The sequence below is a fragment of the Apis mellifera genome, linkage group LG11 (genome assembly GCF_003254395.2).
Source record: "Apis mellifera strain DH4 linkage group LG11, Amel_HAv3.1, whole genome shotgun sequence".
NCBI lineage: Eukaryota > Metazoa > Arthropoda > Insecta > Hymenoptera > Apidae > Apis > Apis mellifera.
The window spans coordinates 12,973,894-12,989,599 of NC_037648.1; the positions used below are offsets into that span (position 1 = coordinate 12,973,894).

Genomic DNA, 15,706 nt, shown 5'->3' on the forward strand with positions numbered 1-15,706 from the left:
AAAAGAAATGAAAAAGGAAAGGAAACGGCTACAGCGATGCTATATCGATATTACATTGTTTTACAGCTACGATAACCATTCTCGTCGAAAGTGTATTCTTTTTCTTCTTTTTATTCAAAACCCGCTACCTCTTTTGAGTGAAAAAATATCTCCTCTAAATTCGGCCAGATTAATCGAATAATTATCTCGAACTTCTTTTTATTTATCCAAGGTAAAAAAAACTCTTTCTTCTTCTTTCTCCCTAACTCGTAGCTCATGTATATATATATATATAGATATATGTGTACACTTTAAGTGTATTCTCTTTAAACGTCGTCGATATTATCATAGAAATTTCGTTGCTTGATGTACAACACAACGAATCAAGGGATCGAAGGTGCTCCTTCGTGATATCTTTGTATATATATATATTTACAATATATAGAATATATGTGTATACATTTCACGATTATCTCGTGTAAAGACGGTAAGATTGGAAAGGAAATTTCATCAATCTACGATACGTAAAACAAATTCGCGCGATATACCAAAAATATATATATATATATATACATACGATATATATGTATAGAAACTTTCCAAGCATGGGTTGATAAACAAAAAACGTTTGAGCAACGAACGTATGCATGTATGGGTAACGGTCGATCGATGTGAAATACGATACGAAAGGAGAAGTAATTAAGATAACGACGAAACGTTCCCATGGCAACGTGGTTTTTTTCTCCACGGTTTTCGAGGCATTTTCGGAACAGCGTTCAACAGCGTTCGAGGGATTCGGCCGCGATTATATAATATATATTATTATATCCGATCGTTTTTTAAATATCGGAGCGATTGTCGTGTCGGGATAGAAACGTGTAAAAGCACTTGGAGGCTCGATTAAAAAACGTGCATTATCGTTTTTCCATATATCTCTCTCGTAGGGGGGAAAGATTTTAATCGTTCGCCAAAGGAATTATCATCGGTTGATCATTCATCCGTATATAAAATCGATTCAATTGTATGTAATTGGAGTTACATATCCTTCTACGATCTCTCTACGATTTAAATTAAAATTCAAATTTTCCAAAGAAGCGAATAAATTTAATCGAGCATTCAACAACAACTCAAATGTTAATAATAAAATTCGGCGTATTAGAGGCGTATTACTTAAAAAGAAAAAAAAAGACTAAATATAAAATTTATAGCTATTCGCGTTTCATTATTCAAAAGAGAAAGAGAAAAATATATATATATTTTTTTTCTTTTCTTTTTCTTTTTTTTTTTTTTACGAAATGTAAATGGATTACACGCATTTTTTTTTTTTTGCATAAAAATACCGCGAGAGGCGATAAATATTGAATCGTAGTAACAATGCGCTCGGTAAAAATGCTCGGTATCAAGATTTAGAAATTTCTTTCTTTCTTCGATCACGATCCTCTCTCGAGGATTTCCTTTCAAGCTCGCACAGTTGCTCCTCCCGGAATCAATCCCAGATCCCCTTCGATTCAGCCAGGGTTAGGCCTTCGCCACCCACGAAGATCACGGAATATAGACTCTCCTCCTCGAGCCCGTGCGAGGAGAAAAAACTTGGATCGTTTCGACCGCTCAGTGATCGAAGGCGTCGCCGGTGCCCGGCCGATCGAACTCCTGCGAGGAGTCGGACGGCCGGTCGGGCACCAGCAACCATCCTCACGTCCTCACGAACTTGTACACCACGCCGAACACGAGCACGCTGACCAGCACCAGCACGAGGGCTGTCACCACCTTGGCGAACGCGTTCAAGCCGCTCTCGGTGTGCTGCTGGGGCCTCCTCGTGGGCACGCTCTGCTTCGAGGCCAGGCCCCGGGCAAGCGCGGGGAAGGCCAAGCTCTGCGTGAACGTCAGCTTGTGGAGGGACTCCGACAGGGAGTAGGGGCCCACGGAGCCGCGGGCTGCCGCCCTCAGGAGGGCGTATTCCAGGTCCAGGGCGTCGAACATGCTGTACCTGTCGGGCCAAGATTACTATTTTTTTCTTTCTTTTAATCCAAGTATCCTCTTATTTTGATCGTTTTGATTGAACAATATTTATTTAGATCGTTTGATCTTTTTTAGAATGTCGCTTTATAAATAGGTTCTTAAACTCTTTGCTATATGTAATCTTATGAGAATGATGTGAGAATCGTTAAATGGATAGATTTTTCATCTCAAATTCGACGGTGGGAATGGAAATATTATTTTCGAAGCTTTTCGAGCGAGAATAAGTTTGATTTTTTGTTATTAAACGACGAAATTACTTTTATTCGTAAAGAAATTAACAATAAAGGGAACCACGATGACATGGAAATGAGATAAGAGGTATAAGAAGGCGAAAAATAAGAATGATGAATAGCGAACGTGAAAGCAATGGTTGAAGCGGAATGGAAGAACGCAATTTGTATCCGACGAAAAATCTGCGGGATCGCAAGTATCTTCGAATATAAACGAACCATTAAATTTTCTTTAAACCAATTCTTGCTAACAAACTTAATAAAATAACGCGCGAAATAAATAATTATGCAATAAAAAGTTACTATTGTTCTACTGCCCTGTCAAACCGAGGATGCATCTTGGTAATTGCTTCATAAAATATTGAATGATAACGAATGATATAGACTTTATAATATTCAATAATTTTTTTTTTTTATACGTAAAGATAAATAAAATATTGAAATGTAAAAGTTTTATGCGTTAATTTGTGTGTGAAACCATAAATTACCTGTAAGAAATTCCACCGAACAGATCCAGAGTTAACAGTAGAGGTTAAGAACGTTTCGCATCAACATTCGAGTCGAACAGAATGTGTTTTTTCGAAAACGTATTTTGTGGCAATATTTAGTAATTCGCGATTCTATCTATGATTATGTTTTGCGTATGAGATACGAGAAGAGGATTATTCAGTAAAGAGCGTGTGTCGTATAATTTAAATTAAATGGCAATTGGAGCGATGCTAATATGAACAATATATATATATATATATATATATATATATATATATAAGAATATCTCATTACCTACTTGTAATTGAACTGCAGAGGTAACTGTAGAGAAGTCACTGTATGATCAAACGAAAACTTACGAGAACTGTACTTCACGAGTTTCAACTCGAGTTACACGACTCAAGAAGGACAAGTTATAGTATAATTCGATATTATCCACTTTGATTCGAATTACTTGCCGTTCGTGGCGCCATCATCGTTTTTTCGTTTTCAAGAAGAACCGCGACGAACGCTCTAAGAGTTTTTAATCCTATGCTACAATTTCGAGCAATATGGCGCGCGGGAAGTGTTACGGTTTAGGAAATCGGACGAATCTTATAGAAAAAGTCGCATTGAATATTTAAATTTGGAAGACGACGACGAATCAAAGGAATCTCTCGACCCGGACGCGAGAAGAATCGGCAAAAAGACCGATTATCTATCCGATTTTTGTGCAATCTGATTTACGTACTAAAATCTTGAAAATCTTGGAGAAGAAAGTTTGTGAACGAGACGAATTCTGGATCGAAAGGTTTCTCGTTTGAAAGGTGGATAGTTTCCGTGAAAGGAAATCGTTTGCCCCGGATCACCGGGGGCGCGATTAATATCTCGAGATGCATAAATGAAAAAGGAGAGAACGGTAAATCGTGTGTGTGTATGTGTGTGTGTGTATGCAGTGGCCGTATTTGCATGGTGCCAGGGACGCGCCTTGACACGAGTCAAGATCGACGTCAGATCGTATCAGCCCGGGGGATTATTTCCAGAGCCCGTGGTAATTTCACGGATCGGGAACAGACACGTTTCAGCCCTCCTCCTCCTCCTTCTTCCATCCTCTCTCGTACAAGGATCTGGTCTCGCGCGAAACCGATCGTCGATACCCTCTTATCTTAACCCGTGTTGAAAACGCGAAGGTGAAAAGTCGAATACGATTGTGAGTATGAAAGTCGTAGGTGCATAGAAGAGGCGAATAGAAATTGCGTGAAGAACGTGGAGAAGAATGTTTTCATCGAGATATTGACGCCTGCAAATTAGAAAGTTGAAAATTGTTGGGAAAATAAATTTCATTTTGCATCGTTCTCTTTTAATTACCGTTTCGAAACGACAACCTTTTACGTTCGTTTCCGTCATCCAGGTAGGTGGCTTGAATTACTTGAAACAAATGTCGAGGATGAACATCGTGGGTGTGTATTTGGAAATTCGTGGAGGATATTGCGGCGGATTACGTGTATTAAGGTCAGCTGTGTGTGTACATTTCGGACGAGGAGGGGACATTATCTATTCCCTTGTATCGCGTTTATTACGATAAAAATGATAAAAATTCGGAAAACGGCGTTTACGTGAACGGTGAACAAGAGCGACGTTAATTAACCTAAAAAAAAAAAGAACGCATGGTCACGAACATCGTGTTTAATCCTCTCATTCGTGTCGTATCCAATCCCATTTGTTATAAAAAGAAAACGTAACCTTTATCCACTACAAACGATCCTTTTTAAGCAAGTGGTTCGCTTAAAAGGAAAAAAGGGAAACTGTATCTCTTAATTTCGAGAAATATCACCTGCTGCTACGCCTCCTGTCCTGCGAGTGCATTTGGGCGTTCGCCGAGCTGGGCATGGAGCGGAGGCTGCTCGTCGTCGAGCTCGAGGGGCTGGGCGGGAGTGGGGGCTCCTCGTCGATGGACGCCCTGTCCGGTGTCGGTGGACTCTTAACCCCGGAATTGTGGTGATTGTGATGCAAATGGTGCAACTGCAGCCGAGCGTGGTCCGGATGGAGTAGGCTGGCGCGTCGCGATTGTTGAGGCGTGGCCGCTGGACTAGTGCTTGCCGCGCCGCACGGCGAGGGCGATGCCTTTTTTTTTTTTTTTCGAGAAAAATACGCAAAAATCCTTGCTCGATTTCAAATTTATAAATTTTTCTCTCGAAGTTTTAGGATTCGACAAGGAATTCCAAGAGTTTGGGAATAATCTATGGCTTCGCGGGATTGTTGTTTGTCGGATTAATCCAGTCGATTTTCGCTCGATATTGGATCATCGGAATTGATGAGCCGCGCTATTCAATTTTGCAACTCGAAACCCCGTTATCGGGTTTCTCAACTTGATGCTTTATTAAATTTTAACTGTCTCCATCGTCGTTTTGAAATTTGATAACCAACTCTAAAATTCAAAACTCTATCCCAAAGTTTCATCATCGATCCCGAAACTTTTCAATAATTTTAATTATCCAAATTTCTTTTTCATTGATCGAGGCAAAATGATAAAATCCTCGTAAAAATCGAAGGGTACAAATCATTGTAATTTAAATACATATACAAAATCTTTACCTGTATGGACTCGATGCCGCTGTCGTTGACGTTCTCCTGGACATCCGGAAACACGAATGCCTGCGCCTGTCCGTCTGCCTCGCCCCTCGGCGAGTCGCTCGGCCATACTTGGAGCAGGGGAAGCCCGCCACGAGGCTCCGCGCGAACTTCCGTCACGACCTCGTTGCTCTGCTCGCCCGCGCTCAGGCACAATCGGCCCAGCTCTCTCAGTGGCTTCTGTTTCGCAACGTACGGTTTAATATTACACGCGCACATGACGACACTTCCTTCCTTTAATAATAACCGATAATTATTAATAGATGCGCGACGTGATCGATACGATTATGCAATTTTTACAACAACTCTTGATGATCGTTTAATACTTGATCGGCGCGAAGTTGGCACGATTAAATATATCGAACAGTTTGACAGTGAAATGAATAGGATGAAACGAAACGATAAATTATTTTAGAATATTATTACATTTCCATCGATCGATTTATATGTATATAAATTTGTATTTAAATACAAACGTTGTTTCGCGATAATTGAACGAGCAAACAAAACGAATAAATGGAACGCGTTAAAGCACGTGACCCGTGGATATAGCTGGCTGGATTAATTGGATCAAAGGAGGATCGTATAATTTTATTACGTATTATATATCGCAATTAATTTTGTTTCTTTTTTCTTTCTTCTTATTATCGGAGAATATTATTATATTATACCGCATCGTGTAGGGGAGAACAGAGCACGCGAGCATCCGCTTCTGTTTCTGACATAACCGAGTCCGACCGCTGATAACGAGCATTATGTCAGGCGCACGTGTATGTGTGTGTGTGTGAACGCATTATGCAAACGTTGCGTGGTCTCGCTTGTTGTTCTCTCGCACAGACTCGAAAACTCGTTACCGGAAATTTCACGATGAGGGAAACGACGTTTCCCTATTCCGCCCATGTCGAACCTGTCATCGAGCCCTATACGATAAAAACTAAAGTGAAATTATGATTCCAGGGAGGAATATTGAGCGTCAAAATGTCAAAGTTTATCATTTGTAGGTATTGGAACGGAAACGAGATTCGAGATTTTAATCTCGTGGAAAATCCTTCTCGCGAATCGGCTTATCGGCTTGGATAAGCTCCGTGGCGGGTGTTACGCGCCTGTTTCCGGTATTGCGTTTCCCAGTTGCGTCCACCACTCGAGCGACGACGAGTTTTAATCCAATCCCGGTGAAAATTCGATTGGCCAGCTTCGAAACAAGCTAATTATTCATCGTTTCGCCGAATGTTTATCGACGAGACTTGTTTACCTCCCTCCACCCCTCTGTCGAGATTCGCGTGTATATGTGTACACGCGTTGATCCTCGTCCAACGAAATTATTCCAATTATCTTCCCCTACTTCGATGCTCGAGAATTGATTGGAATTGAAATTAAATAATTTGCATTTTTAATAATGTTTTTATAAATGTAATGGTATTGATATAAAGTAACATTAAATCAACTGGAGAGAATTGGGTGGATAAGGTAAAGTATCGTAGATTTTCTTTTTTCGATTCTCGAGAATTAAAATCGAAAAATTTCTATTTTTTAAATAATATTAAATCAACTCGAGAGGATTGGAAATTTGGGCATTAAAAATTAAAATAATTTCCATTTTTTAGATAATATTAAATCAACTGGAGAAGATTGGAAATTTTGACGAATAAAATAAAGTATCGTAGATTTCCTTTTTCGATGCTCGAGAATTAAAATCGAAAAATTTCTATTTTTTAAATAATATTAAATCAACTCGAGAAGGTTGAAATTTGGTTATTAAAAATTAAAATAATTTTTTTAAATAATATTAAATCAACTCGAAAGGGTTGGAAATTTTGACGAATAAAATAAAATATTGTAGATTTCCTTTTTCGATGCTCGAGAATTAAAATCGAAAAATTTCTATTTTTTAAATAATATTAAATCAACTCGAGAGGATTGGAAATTTGGGCATTAAGAATTAAAATAATTTTTTTAAATAGTATTAAATCAATTCGACAGGATTAGAAATTTGGGCGGATAGTAAAGTAGATTTCCTTTTTCGATGCTTGAAAATTAAAATCGAAAAATTTCTATTTTTTAAATAATAAAATAATATTAAATCATCTCGAGAGGATTGGAAATTTGGGCAAATAAGATAAAATATCGTAGATTTTTCGATGCTCGAGAATAATTTTTATTTTTTAGATAATATTAAGTCAACTCGAGAGGGTTAAAATTTGGGCATTAAAAATTAAAATAATTTCCATTTTTTTTAAATAATATTAAATTAACTCGAGAAGATTGAAAATTTGGATGAATAAGAGAGAATACCGTAAATTTCTTTTTTCGAGAATTAAAATCGAAAAATTTCCATTTTTTAAATAATATTAAATCAACTCGAGAGGGTTGGAAATTTGAACATTAAAAATTAAAATAATTTTTTTAAATAATGTTAAATCAACTCGAGAGGGTTAAAATTTGAACATTAAAAATTAAAATAATTTTTTTAGATAATGTTAAATCAACTCGAGAAGGTTAAAATTTGGGCATTGAAAATTAAAATAATTTTTTTAAATAATATTAAATCAACTCGAGAGAGTTAAAATTTGAACATTAAAAATTAAAATAATTTTTTTAAATAATAATAATTTTTTTAATTAAAAATTAAAATAATTTTTTTAAATAATAAATCAACTCGAGAGAGTTAAAATTTGGGCGAATAAGATAAAGTATCGTAGATTTCCTTTTTCTATGCTCGAGAATTAAAATCGAAAAATTTTCATTTTTTAAATAATATTAAATCAACTCGAGAGGGTTGGAAATTTGGGCATTAAAAATTAAAATAATTTCCATTTTTTAAAATAATATTAAATCAACTCGAGAGGATTGAAATTTGGGCATTAAAAAATAAATAATATTAAATCAACTCGAGAGGGTTGGAAAATTTGGACATTAAAAATTAAAACAATGTTTTTAAATAGCATTAAATCAACTCGAGAGGGTTGGAAATTTGGGCGAATAAGGTAAGATAAGGTATCGCAGATATGGAAACGGAGTTCCACGCGATCCATGTGTATTTGTGTGTGTGTGTATACATGTAAGTTTCCATCGATATTCAGCCCCGGTTTCGTCCGTCGTTGGGAATGATCGTTACGTTTGATACGTTTATCGGCTATTCGCAAGGGAGAGGCTCGTGTGCAAAAGTGTTATCGTACATTTTGTCAATTGTAATCGCGTGTAGGTTTTTCGGTGATCCTGAACTGATTACACACAGTTGCACGGTTTCGAAAGTTTCAAAAATCTTTGAAACGCGCGATCGTGCAATATAAATAAAAATTATATTATTGTACCCAAGGAGAAAGAACCACGAGATTTCGATCTACGTCACAGCTACAATAAATAAATATCAAAAAAGATGCGCAAAATTCGAACAATTCTTTCCTTTAAAAAAAACTTGCTGTTAATAAATTATCGATAGACTATCAACGTTGCAAAATTTTCAAACAAGATAATTGAAAAGTTTCAATTAACGAAATATCTTTCTTTCAAACCTATTCGAGGAAAATTCGAAGCCAAGATCGGAATAACATTAAACGGACAACCTTCGACGTTTCTAAGAATAACTTCAAAAGCGAATAGAGAAGAGGGGTATTATTTATCATAGAAAGTAGGATAGAGGGGAGGCGTGTTCCCGACAGATCATTATCGAAATCCAGATTAGTTTCTCGCAAACTTGATTTCCCTAATGAATCGCAAATGTTTGATCTGGCTGGGTGAAACTTTATTAGCTCGAGAGAAGAAATTGAACAGTTGCTTAAATCGTAAATCAAACAATCATCGCGGAGAGATCGAAGATTTCACGAATAAAGAGCCTTTCTTTTTTTCGATCGATAAAATCAATCTTTTCAATCTCAATCCGTCCATCTTATCTTATAAACAAGACTATAGATATATCCGTGAGATCGATACTGACGCTTCCATGAATACAAGAACGATCGAACGTCTTGATCGGATTTTCATTAAGGCGTATTTACACGAACCGTTTCTTTGTCACACACACGATGACGTTCGGCTCACGCGAGAATTGCCGGCAACAGTTGACCAGTTTAATATTTATCACGGCGGAATAATAAAAGTGCAAAGTTCAAAGAAGTGACTCGTGCCACGATCCTCGAAATGGCGAGGGGCTACGATTTCATTTCCCTTTTTTTTTCTTTTTTTTTTAAGAAACGCTTCATTCTTCCTTATTGCCTCCAGCGCATCTTCATCGATATCCCCCTTGTTTTCTTCTCGTTTCCTTTTCCAAGAAATCATCGTGAAGGGAAAAATAATTTTTACAATCAAACGAATTCCTCTTTCGTAGAAACTTTCCTATTCCAGAAACGTTTTGAAAGTTTTTTTTTTTAATTTCAAAGAGAGAGGGAGAAGGGGAAAAATCGTTGGAGGCGTTCTTCGAGTTCGCTGGACGATAAGCGATTCACAACTCTCGGCGCGATTCAAAGCGGCGACATTTTAACGAGATTATAATGTAAATTTATCGATGCATTTTTATCGTGTTCAACGATTTGTTTCATACAGGAGTATAATTAGTCTGGCCTCGCGTAAAAAAAGCTTCTGGTCAAACGGAAGGCGATGTGAGAGAGTGGATCGATAGAGGCGCACAGCGATCAGGAAGCGCTCCCTCGTAACTTTTTTTTCTTCCTTTCGTGGATCACAAAAAGAAGAAAAGAAATCGGAAACAAAAGAGGAGGAGAAGAAGGAAAATGGAACGAAGGAGTTCTTCTTCCGGAACAGAAATTACGATGAAACGTAATTCGAAACATCCTCTCCTCCCCATTTTTCCAGAACAAGTTGGTTGGATCTAGAAAGATCGTGTAAATTGAAATGGTACGAGACACAAAGGATAGCATTGAAATTCGTGTTAAAAAACATTTATGGACCTTTTTTTATAATATCCATAAAACCTCGAAACCTTGAGGAATCTACTTAGTTTTTTTCTTTTCTTTTCTTTTCTTTTCTTTTTTTTTTTTTACGAGCTTTATAACCATTCACGTCCAATTTTGTGCAAACTGAGAAGCGAGAACAAGGCTGTAGGCTTGGAAATATGAATTTTATTACACGCACACATTATTTCAATAATTACACGACAGAAGTGTATCTTTCCATATTTTCACAAATTGTAAACTCGATTAACTCGTTTAAATTATTTATCGAGTCCTTTCACGAAACTCACAATTGGGACAATTAGTCCTCGTTGAATATTTCAACTGCTTATTATCATGCAAATACAGATCCTTGGAATCCTTGGATCTGCTACAGGAGAGGAATTTTTTTTTTTCGAATTGGAAGGAAAAAAGAAGACAAAAAGCGATAATATTTACAGTCTCTGTTCATTGTTCTTTTTATGCATACGCTCGTAACCGGTTTTTTTTAAAAAGAATTTTGTACGAGCAAGTGTAACAATTTGAACGAACATGAAAAATATTCTATTCTCCTCGTCCATCTTTTCTTTCTTTCTTTCCATTCACAACGAAATTTTTCTTCGATATTTTTAACGAATACACGAATTGAATTGATACGAGAGAAATGTATTTTTGCAATAAAGCGTATTCACCAGAATCTTTCTTCGCGAAGCTATTATATTTTATTCTCCTCGCCATTGTATCAACGTGTACACATATGTATTTGTTGCTTTTATCTTCTCGATTTAATGACGAAAGGAAGAATTTTTTAATTTTTCATCGATAATTTTCCAGTAAATTAAATTTCTCAAATTCGAGATCTCCTCGGTGTTTAATCAATTCCTGTTCACTTTCATTCATCGAAGATTGTTAAAGAGATCTGTAATTTTTCAAAGAGTTTGAAAACATATGAAATCGATGAATGAGAAATTTGTCGTATCTTGCACTACACGATTATCATTTTCAGCTTCCATCGATCCATTTTTAAATTTACAATTTAACTCTTTATTATAAGATTTAAAATAAATAATTTAGTTTAAACTTAAATTAAAAAAAGAAAAACTAATCAAAATCTTAAATTTTGATTACAATCTATGAATATTCTATTAAATTCAAAAGATTTTAAGTTAATTAAATTAAAACTATTAATCTTCAAAATTGAAAATAAAAAGTAATTTTTAAATCTTATTTATAAAGTGATTTGTATCAAGCAATCATAAAAATATTGGAATCTTGTATATTATTCTAGCTTTGGAATATTTGGTTCATCAATAAGACCAATTATTTGTATAGAATTAAGATCTCCAGGATCATGAATTAATAATGATCAAATTTATAATACAATTGTAACTAGACACGCACATTTCTAATAATTTTTTTCATAGTTATACCATTTTTAATTAGAGGATTTGGAAATTGAGTAATTTCTTAATATTGAAAGATTAATTTAATTTTATTTTACTGTACATTTCAACAGGATGAACATATCCACCATTATCAGCATATTTATATTATTCATCAGCTTCAGTAAATTTTGCAATTTTTTTCTCTTCATATATCAGGAATTTCATCAATTATCAAACTTAATAGTTACAATTATAATAATAAAAAATTTTTCTTTAAATTATGATCAAATTTCATTATTTCCATGATCAGTTTTTATTACAGCAATTTTATTAATTGTATCATTGCTAGTTCTAGCTGAAGCAATTACTATATTATTATTTGATCGAAATTTTTCATACATCATTCTTTGATCCAATAGAAGGTGGTGACCCTATTTTTATATCAACATTTACTTTTGATTTTTTGGTCATCCAGAAGTTTATATTTTAATTTTACCTGGATTTGGATTAATCTCTCATATTGTAATAAATGAAAGAGGAAAAAAAGAAATTTTTGATATAATTTAGGTATAATTTATGCAATATTAGGAATTGGATTTTTAGGATTTATTGTTTGAGCTCATCATATATTGGATTAAATGATTGATACTCAAGCATATTTCACTTCAGCAACAATAATTATTGCTGTTCCTACAGGAATTAAAAAGTTTTTAGATGATTAGCAACTTGTCATGATGCAAAATTAAAATTAAATATTTCAGTTTTATGATCCTATTATATTATCAAATTCTTCAATCGATATTATTCTTCATGATACATATTATGTTGTTGATACACTTTCATTATGTTCTTTCAATAGAAGCAGTATTTGCAATTACTTCAAGATTTATTCATCGATACCCTTTAATTACTAGATTATTATTAAATGATTAAAAATTCAATTTTTAATCAGAAGAAAAAAAACTTTAACCGTCTTATCTCGGATAAGAATCGCGTTTGTTCAACCAACTGTTGTTACAAACTCGTTATCGAACGAATTTCATGCCACGCTTGAATTAAACGATCTTCTCGATTATATACTTTTCTTCTTGCAAAGTCACGGTTTCATCAAATCAAGAAATTATAACTTTAGAAATTTTCTACTTTGTATAAATAAATAATTTTCTCCTTCAAATTTTCCCTCTTTCGATAAAAAGAATGTAGCCAAAATTTCAAACTTATCAATCTTTAAAATATTACATTCTTCCCTTAACTTAAAGCTCGAACAGAGATTAATTGCGATTTCCAAAACGAAGACGCCTCGAAGAAAAAGAAAAAGGATCTAAAATTAGCGAGTTATCCGTGGAAGGGGGTTGGATTCGCGCAATCCATTAAAAATTTGTGGGTGGAGGGCGAGGCCATCGTAATCGCGGATCGCGAGCAGACACACGGCCACGTTCGTGACCGTGACTGGGGAGATGTTGGCACGTTCAGCCTTGACACGACACGACCACGGTCGATGAAGAAATGGGGGGGAAGGAAAGGGTGCTGCTTTCATATTGGATCCTCGATTAAACTACGCGCCCTTTCGATTAATAATTTTCTTCTTTTCTACTTTTACAACTTTGTTACGAAAAATAGAAATGCTTTTCCTCCTCTTCCCTTCTCTTTTTTATTAAAACTTTCTTTCTTCCTTTCTTTCTTTATTCTCAAGTGGAAAGGTGAAGTGAAATTTTCAAAGGATTAAACTCCTCTGTTATTAATTCTGTAAAATCGAAAAGTTTATTGTTATATTATAAAGGAAGAGGGTTGATAGCAATGGAAAAGTTAGGGAGACTGAATTAACCCTTATTCCTTCCCTCGAATTTTTATCATACTATTCTTCTTCCGACGAATAAATGAAAATTATTCAATCTTGGGACGAAGTAAAAATATTTATCCGGAACGAGGGCAGAAAAAATTGATCAAAAGTGTCATTTACACTTATCCTCTTCCCTGTCCTCATCATTGACGCCTGGCGGGTTTTGAAAAGGAACGCGAGGCATCGACGCTATTTCCCTCGTTTGTCGACGAGAGCGGAGGAAGGATCTCATTATAACCGGCTCCCCTTTTATTCATCAAATCCGTGTCCGGGGAAAATTAAGGATGGGAGAGAACGGGAGGATCGAGATTTTGAAAGAAGTCGCAAGTTTTCTTCTCGAATAAATTTCCAGGATTCGATATCGAGAGAAACGAGGGTGTATATACTTCCTCTCGAATTTTTCCCCGAGTTTTAATGGCCGATAATAAATAATCGAATTAAAAATTAAAGGATTTTTAAATTTAAAACGTTGGAGGAAACCTTCCACAATTCCGGCCACGTTTCGAAAAGTCGAGGAACGAGGAGAGGCAAAATTTGGACTGCCAGTCACGAATTATTAATAATTTAATTGCAGGAAGTCTTGGTAACAAATTTCTTCCTTGAATAATTGAAATATAAATATAAATCATGTAGAAATTTTAGTAAAAGATTTTACTTTTAAATTGAATGTCAAATTCAATGCACTATTCTGCCATATTAAAATTTAATTAGAATAGAATTTTAAATTTTTAATTAATTAAAGGAATTTCTAAATGTGAATGATCTAGTTCAAGGGATGATTGATTAAATTTAAATCAATATCATTCGTTTAGAAGTTAATCTTTCTAAAATAATAGAAATTAAAAAAATTATCCTATTTAAAGAAATTATTGATGAAACTGAATTTCAACAATAATATGATAATCTGACTCTTAAAAATTAATCCTCTCTCTCTCGATTAAATTCTTACTCCCATTTTTTTTAGAAAAGAAAAATCCACCCCTTCACGATTGCATCGTGCCACAAATAATGATTCCTTTAACAAATGAAATTTAAAATAGCGTCAAAGGGATGTTAGAAAACTTGCGAAAAAAGAGGAAAGAGATACCACTAACAAATTTGCCCAGGTTTATAGAAATATCGAAACTATAAGATACAATTAATTAACCAACCAAAAGAATATCTTTATTCTCACGATCTGTAAAAGATAAATACTGAGATGTACGATGATGTCAAGACAAGTGGAAGCGAGAAATTTTAATAACAGCCCGAAATTGGAAACAAAAGACGTTGCAAATAAAGAAAGAAAAAAGAGAAACTCGATCCCACAAATCAATCTCCCCAATCTACATACATCCACCGTCTCATAAATCCGTCTTCCCTTTCGAGATTTTTCATTCTCGAAACTTCACATCCTCGCAAACATCCTTCCAATTCTTCCAATTCTCATTCTACCCTCAATTCTGAAACTGCACCTCAAGAATCTCTCTCTCTCTTCTCGATATTCAATCACGACGTGGGTCACCCACCTGCATGGCACGAAGGACGGTCTCATGGCCAACCCGTGTCACGGCACGATCGTTCTCGCCTCTCCCAGCTTGTCCAGGTTGTAAACCGCCAGGGGAGGGTTTAGGGGGAGGGTTCCTCGATCTCTCTCCTCGGGGAAGTTCGGACCGCGACTGGGGTTCCGCTCGTGAGGACGGGCGCCGAGGCGTGCGGCGTGCTCAGGGGGAGGGGGTTGCCTAGCCACGGTGGGGATGGACGACGACCGTGTGTATCTCCCTCGTATCTCCTCGTGGAGAGAGAGAGGGAGGGGGAGGGGTCGACCGAGAGGAATCTCTCTCCTCCCCTCCTTTCGGGGGATTGCGCTCGAATTATCGTCCAATTACTGTGATCGATGGATTTATAGATTGTATATGTATTTTATATTTATATTTTATACAGGGATTTTTAGAATTTGTGATCGATGGATTTATGGGTTGTATATGTATTTTATACAGGGATTTTTATCGATGGATTTATGGGTTGTATATGTATTTTATACAAGGATTTTTAGGATTTGTAATCGATGGATTTATGGATTGTATATGTATTTTATACAGGGATTTTTAGAATTTGTGATCGATGGATTTATGGATTGTATATGTATTTTATACAGGGATTTTTAGGATTTGTGATCGATGGATTTATGGGTTGTATATGTATTTTATACAGGGATTTTTAGGATTTGTGATCGATGGATTTATGAGTTGTATATGTATTTTATACAGGAATTTTTAGGATTTGTGATCG

At 35.5% G+C, this 15,706-nt stretch overlaps 1 protein-coding gene across 2 annotated transcripts; it reads right to left on the reverse strand.

The window, feature by feature from the left end:
• Window positions 1–1,294: 1,294 nt before the first annotated feature.
• On the reverse strand, window positions 1,295–15,103 carry LOC408364. 2 transcript variants are annotated; one of them, XM_006566393.3, is made up of 4 exons: window positions 14,944–15,103; window positions 5,292–5,561; window positions 4,531–4,820; window positions 1,295–1,966 (listed from the first exon to the last, which is right to left on the reverse strand). In XM_006566393.3, the coding sequence occupies exons 1-4, from the start codon at window positions 14,947–14,949 to the stop codon at window positions 1,672–1,674; spliced, it is 861 nt and encodes a 286-aa protein (XP_006566456.1). In that variant the 5' UTR covers window positions 14,950–15,103; the 3' UTR covers window positions 1,295–1,671. The 2 variants fall into 2 exon arrangements, with proteins under 2 accessions (XP_006566456.1, XP_391914.2); XM_391914.7 differs by having other exon boundaries at window positions 5,292–5,507; window positions 14,944–15,102.
• Window positions 15,104–15,706: the final 603 nt, after the last annotated feature.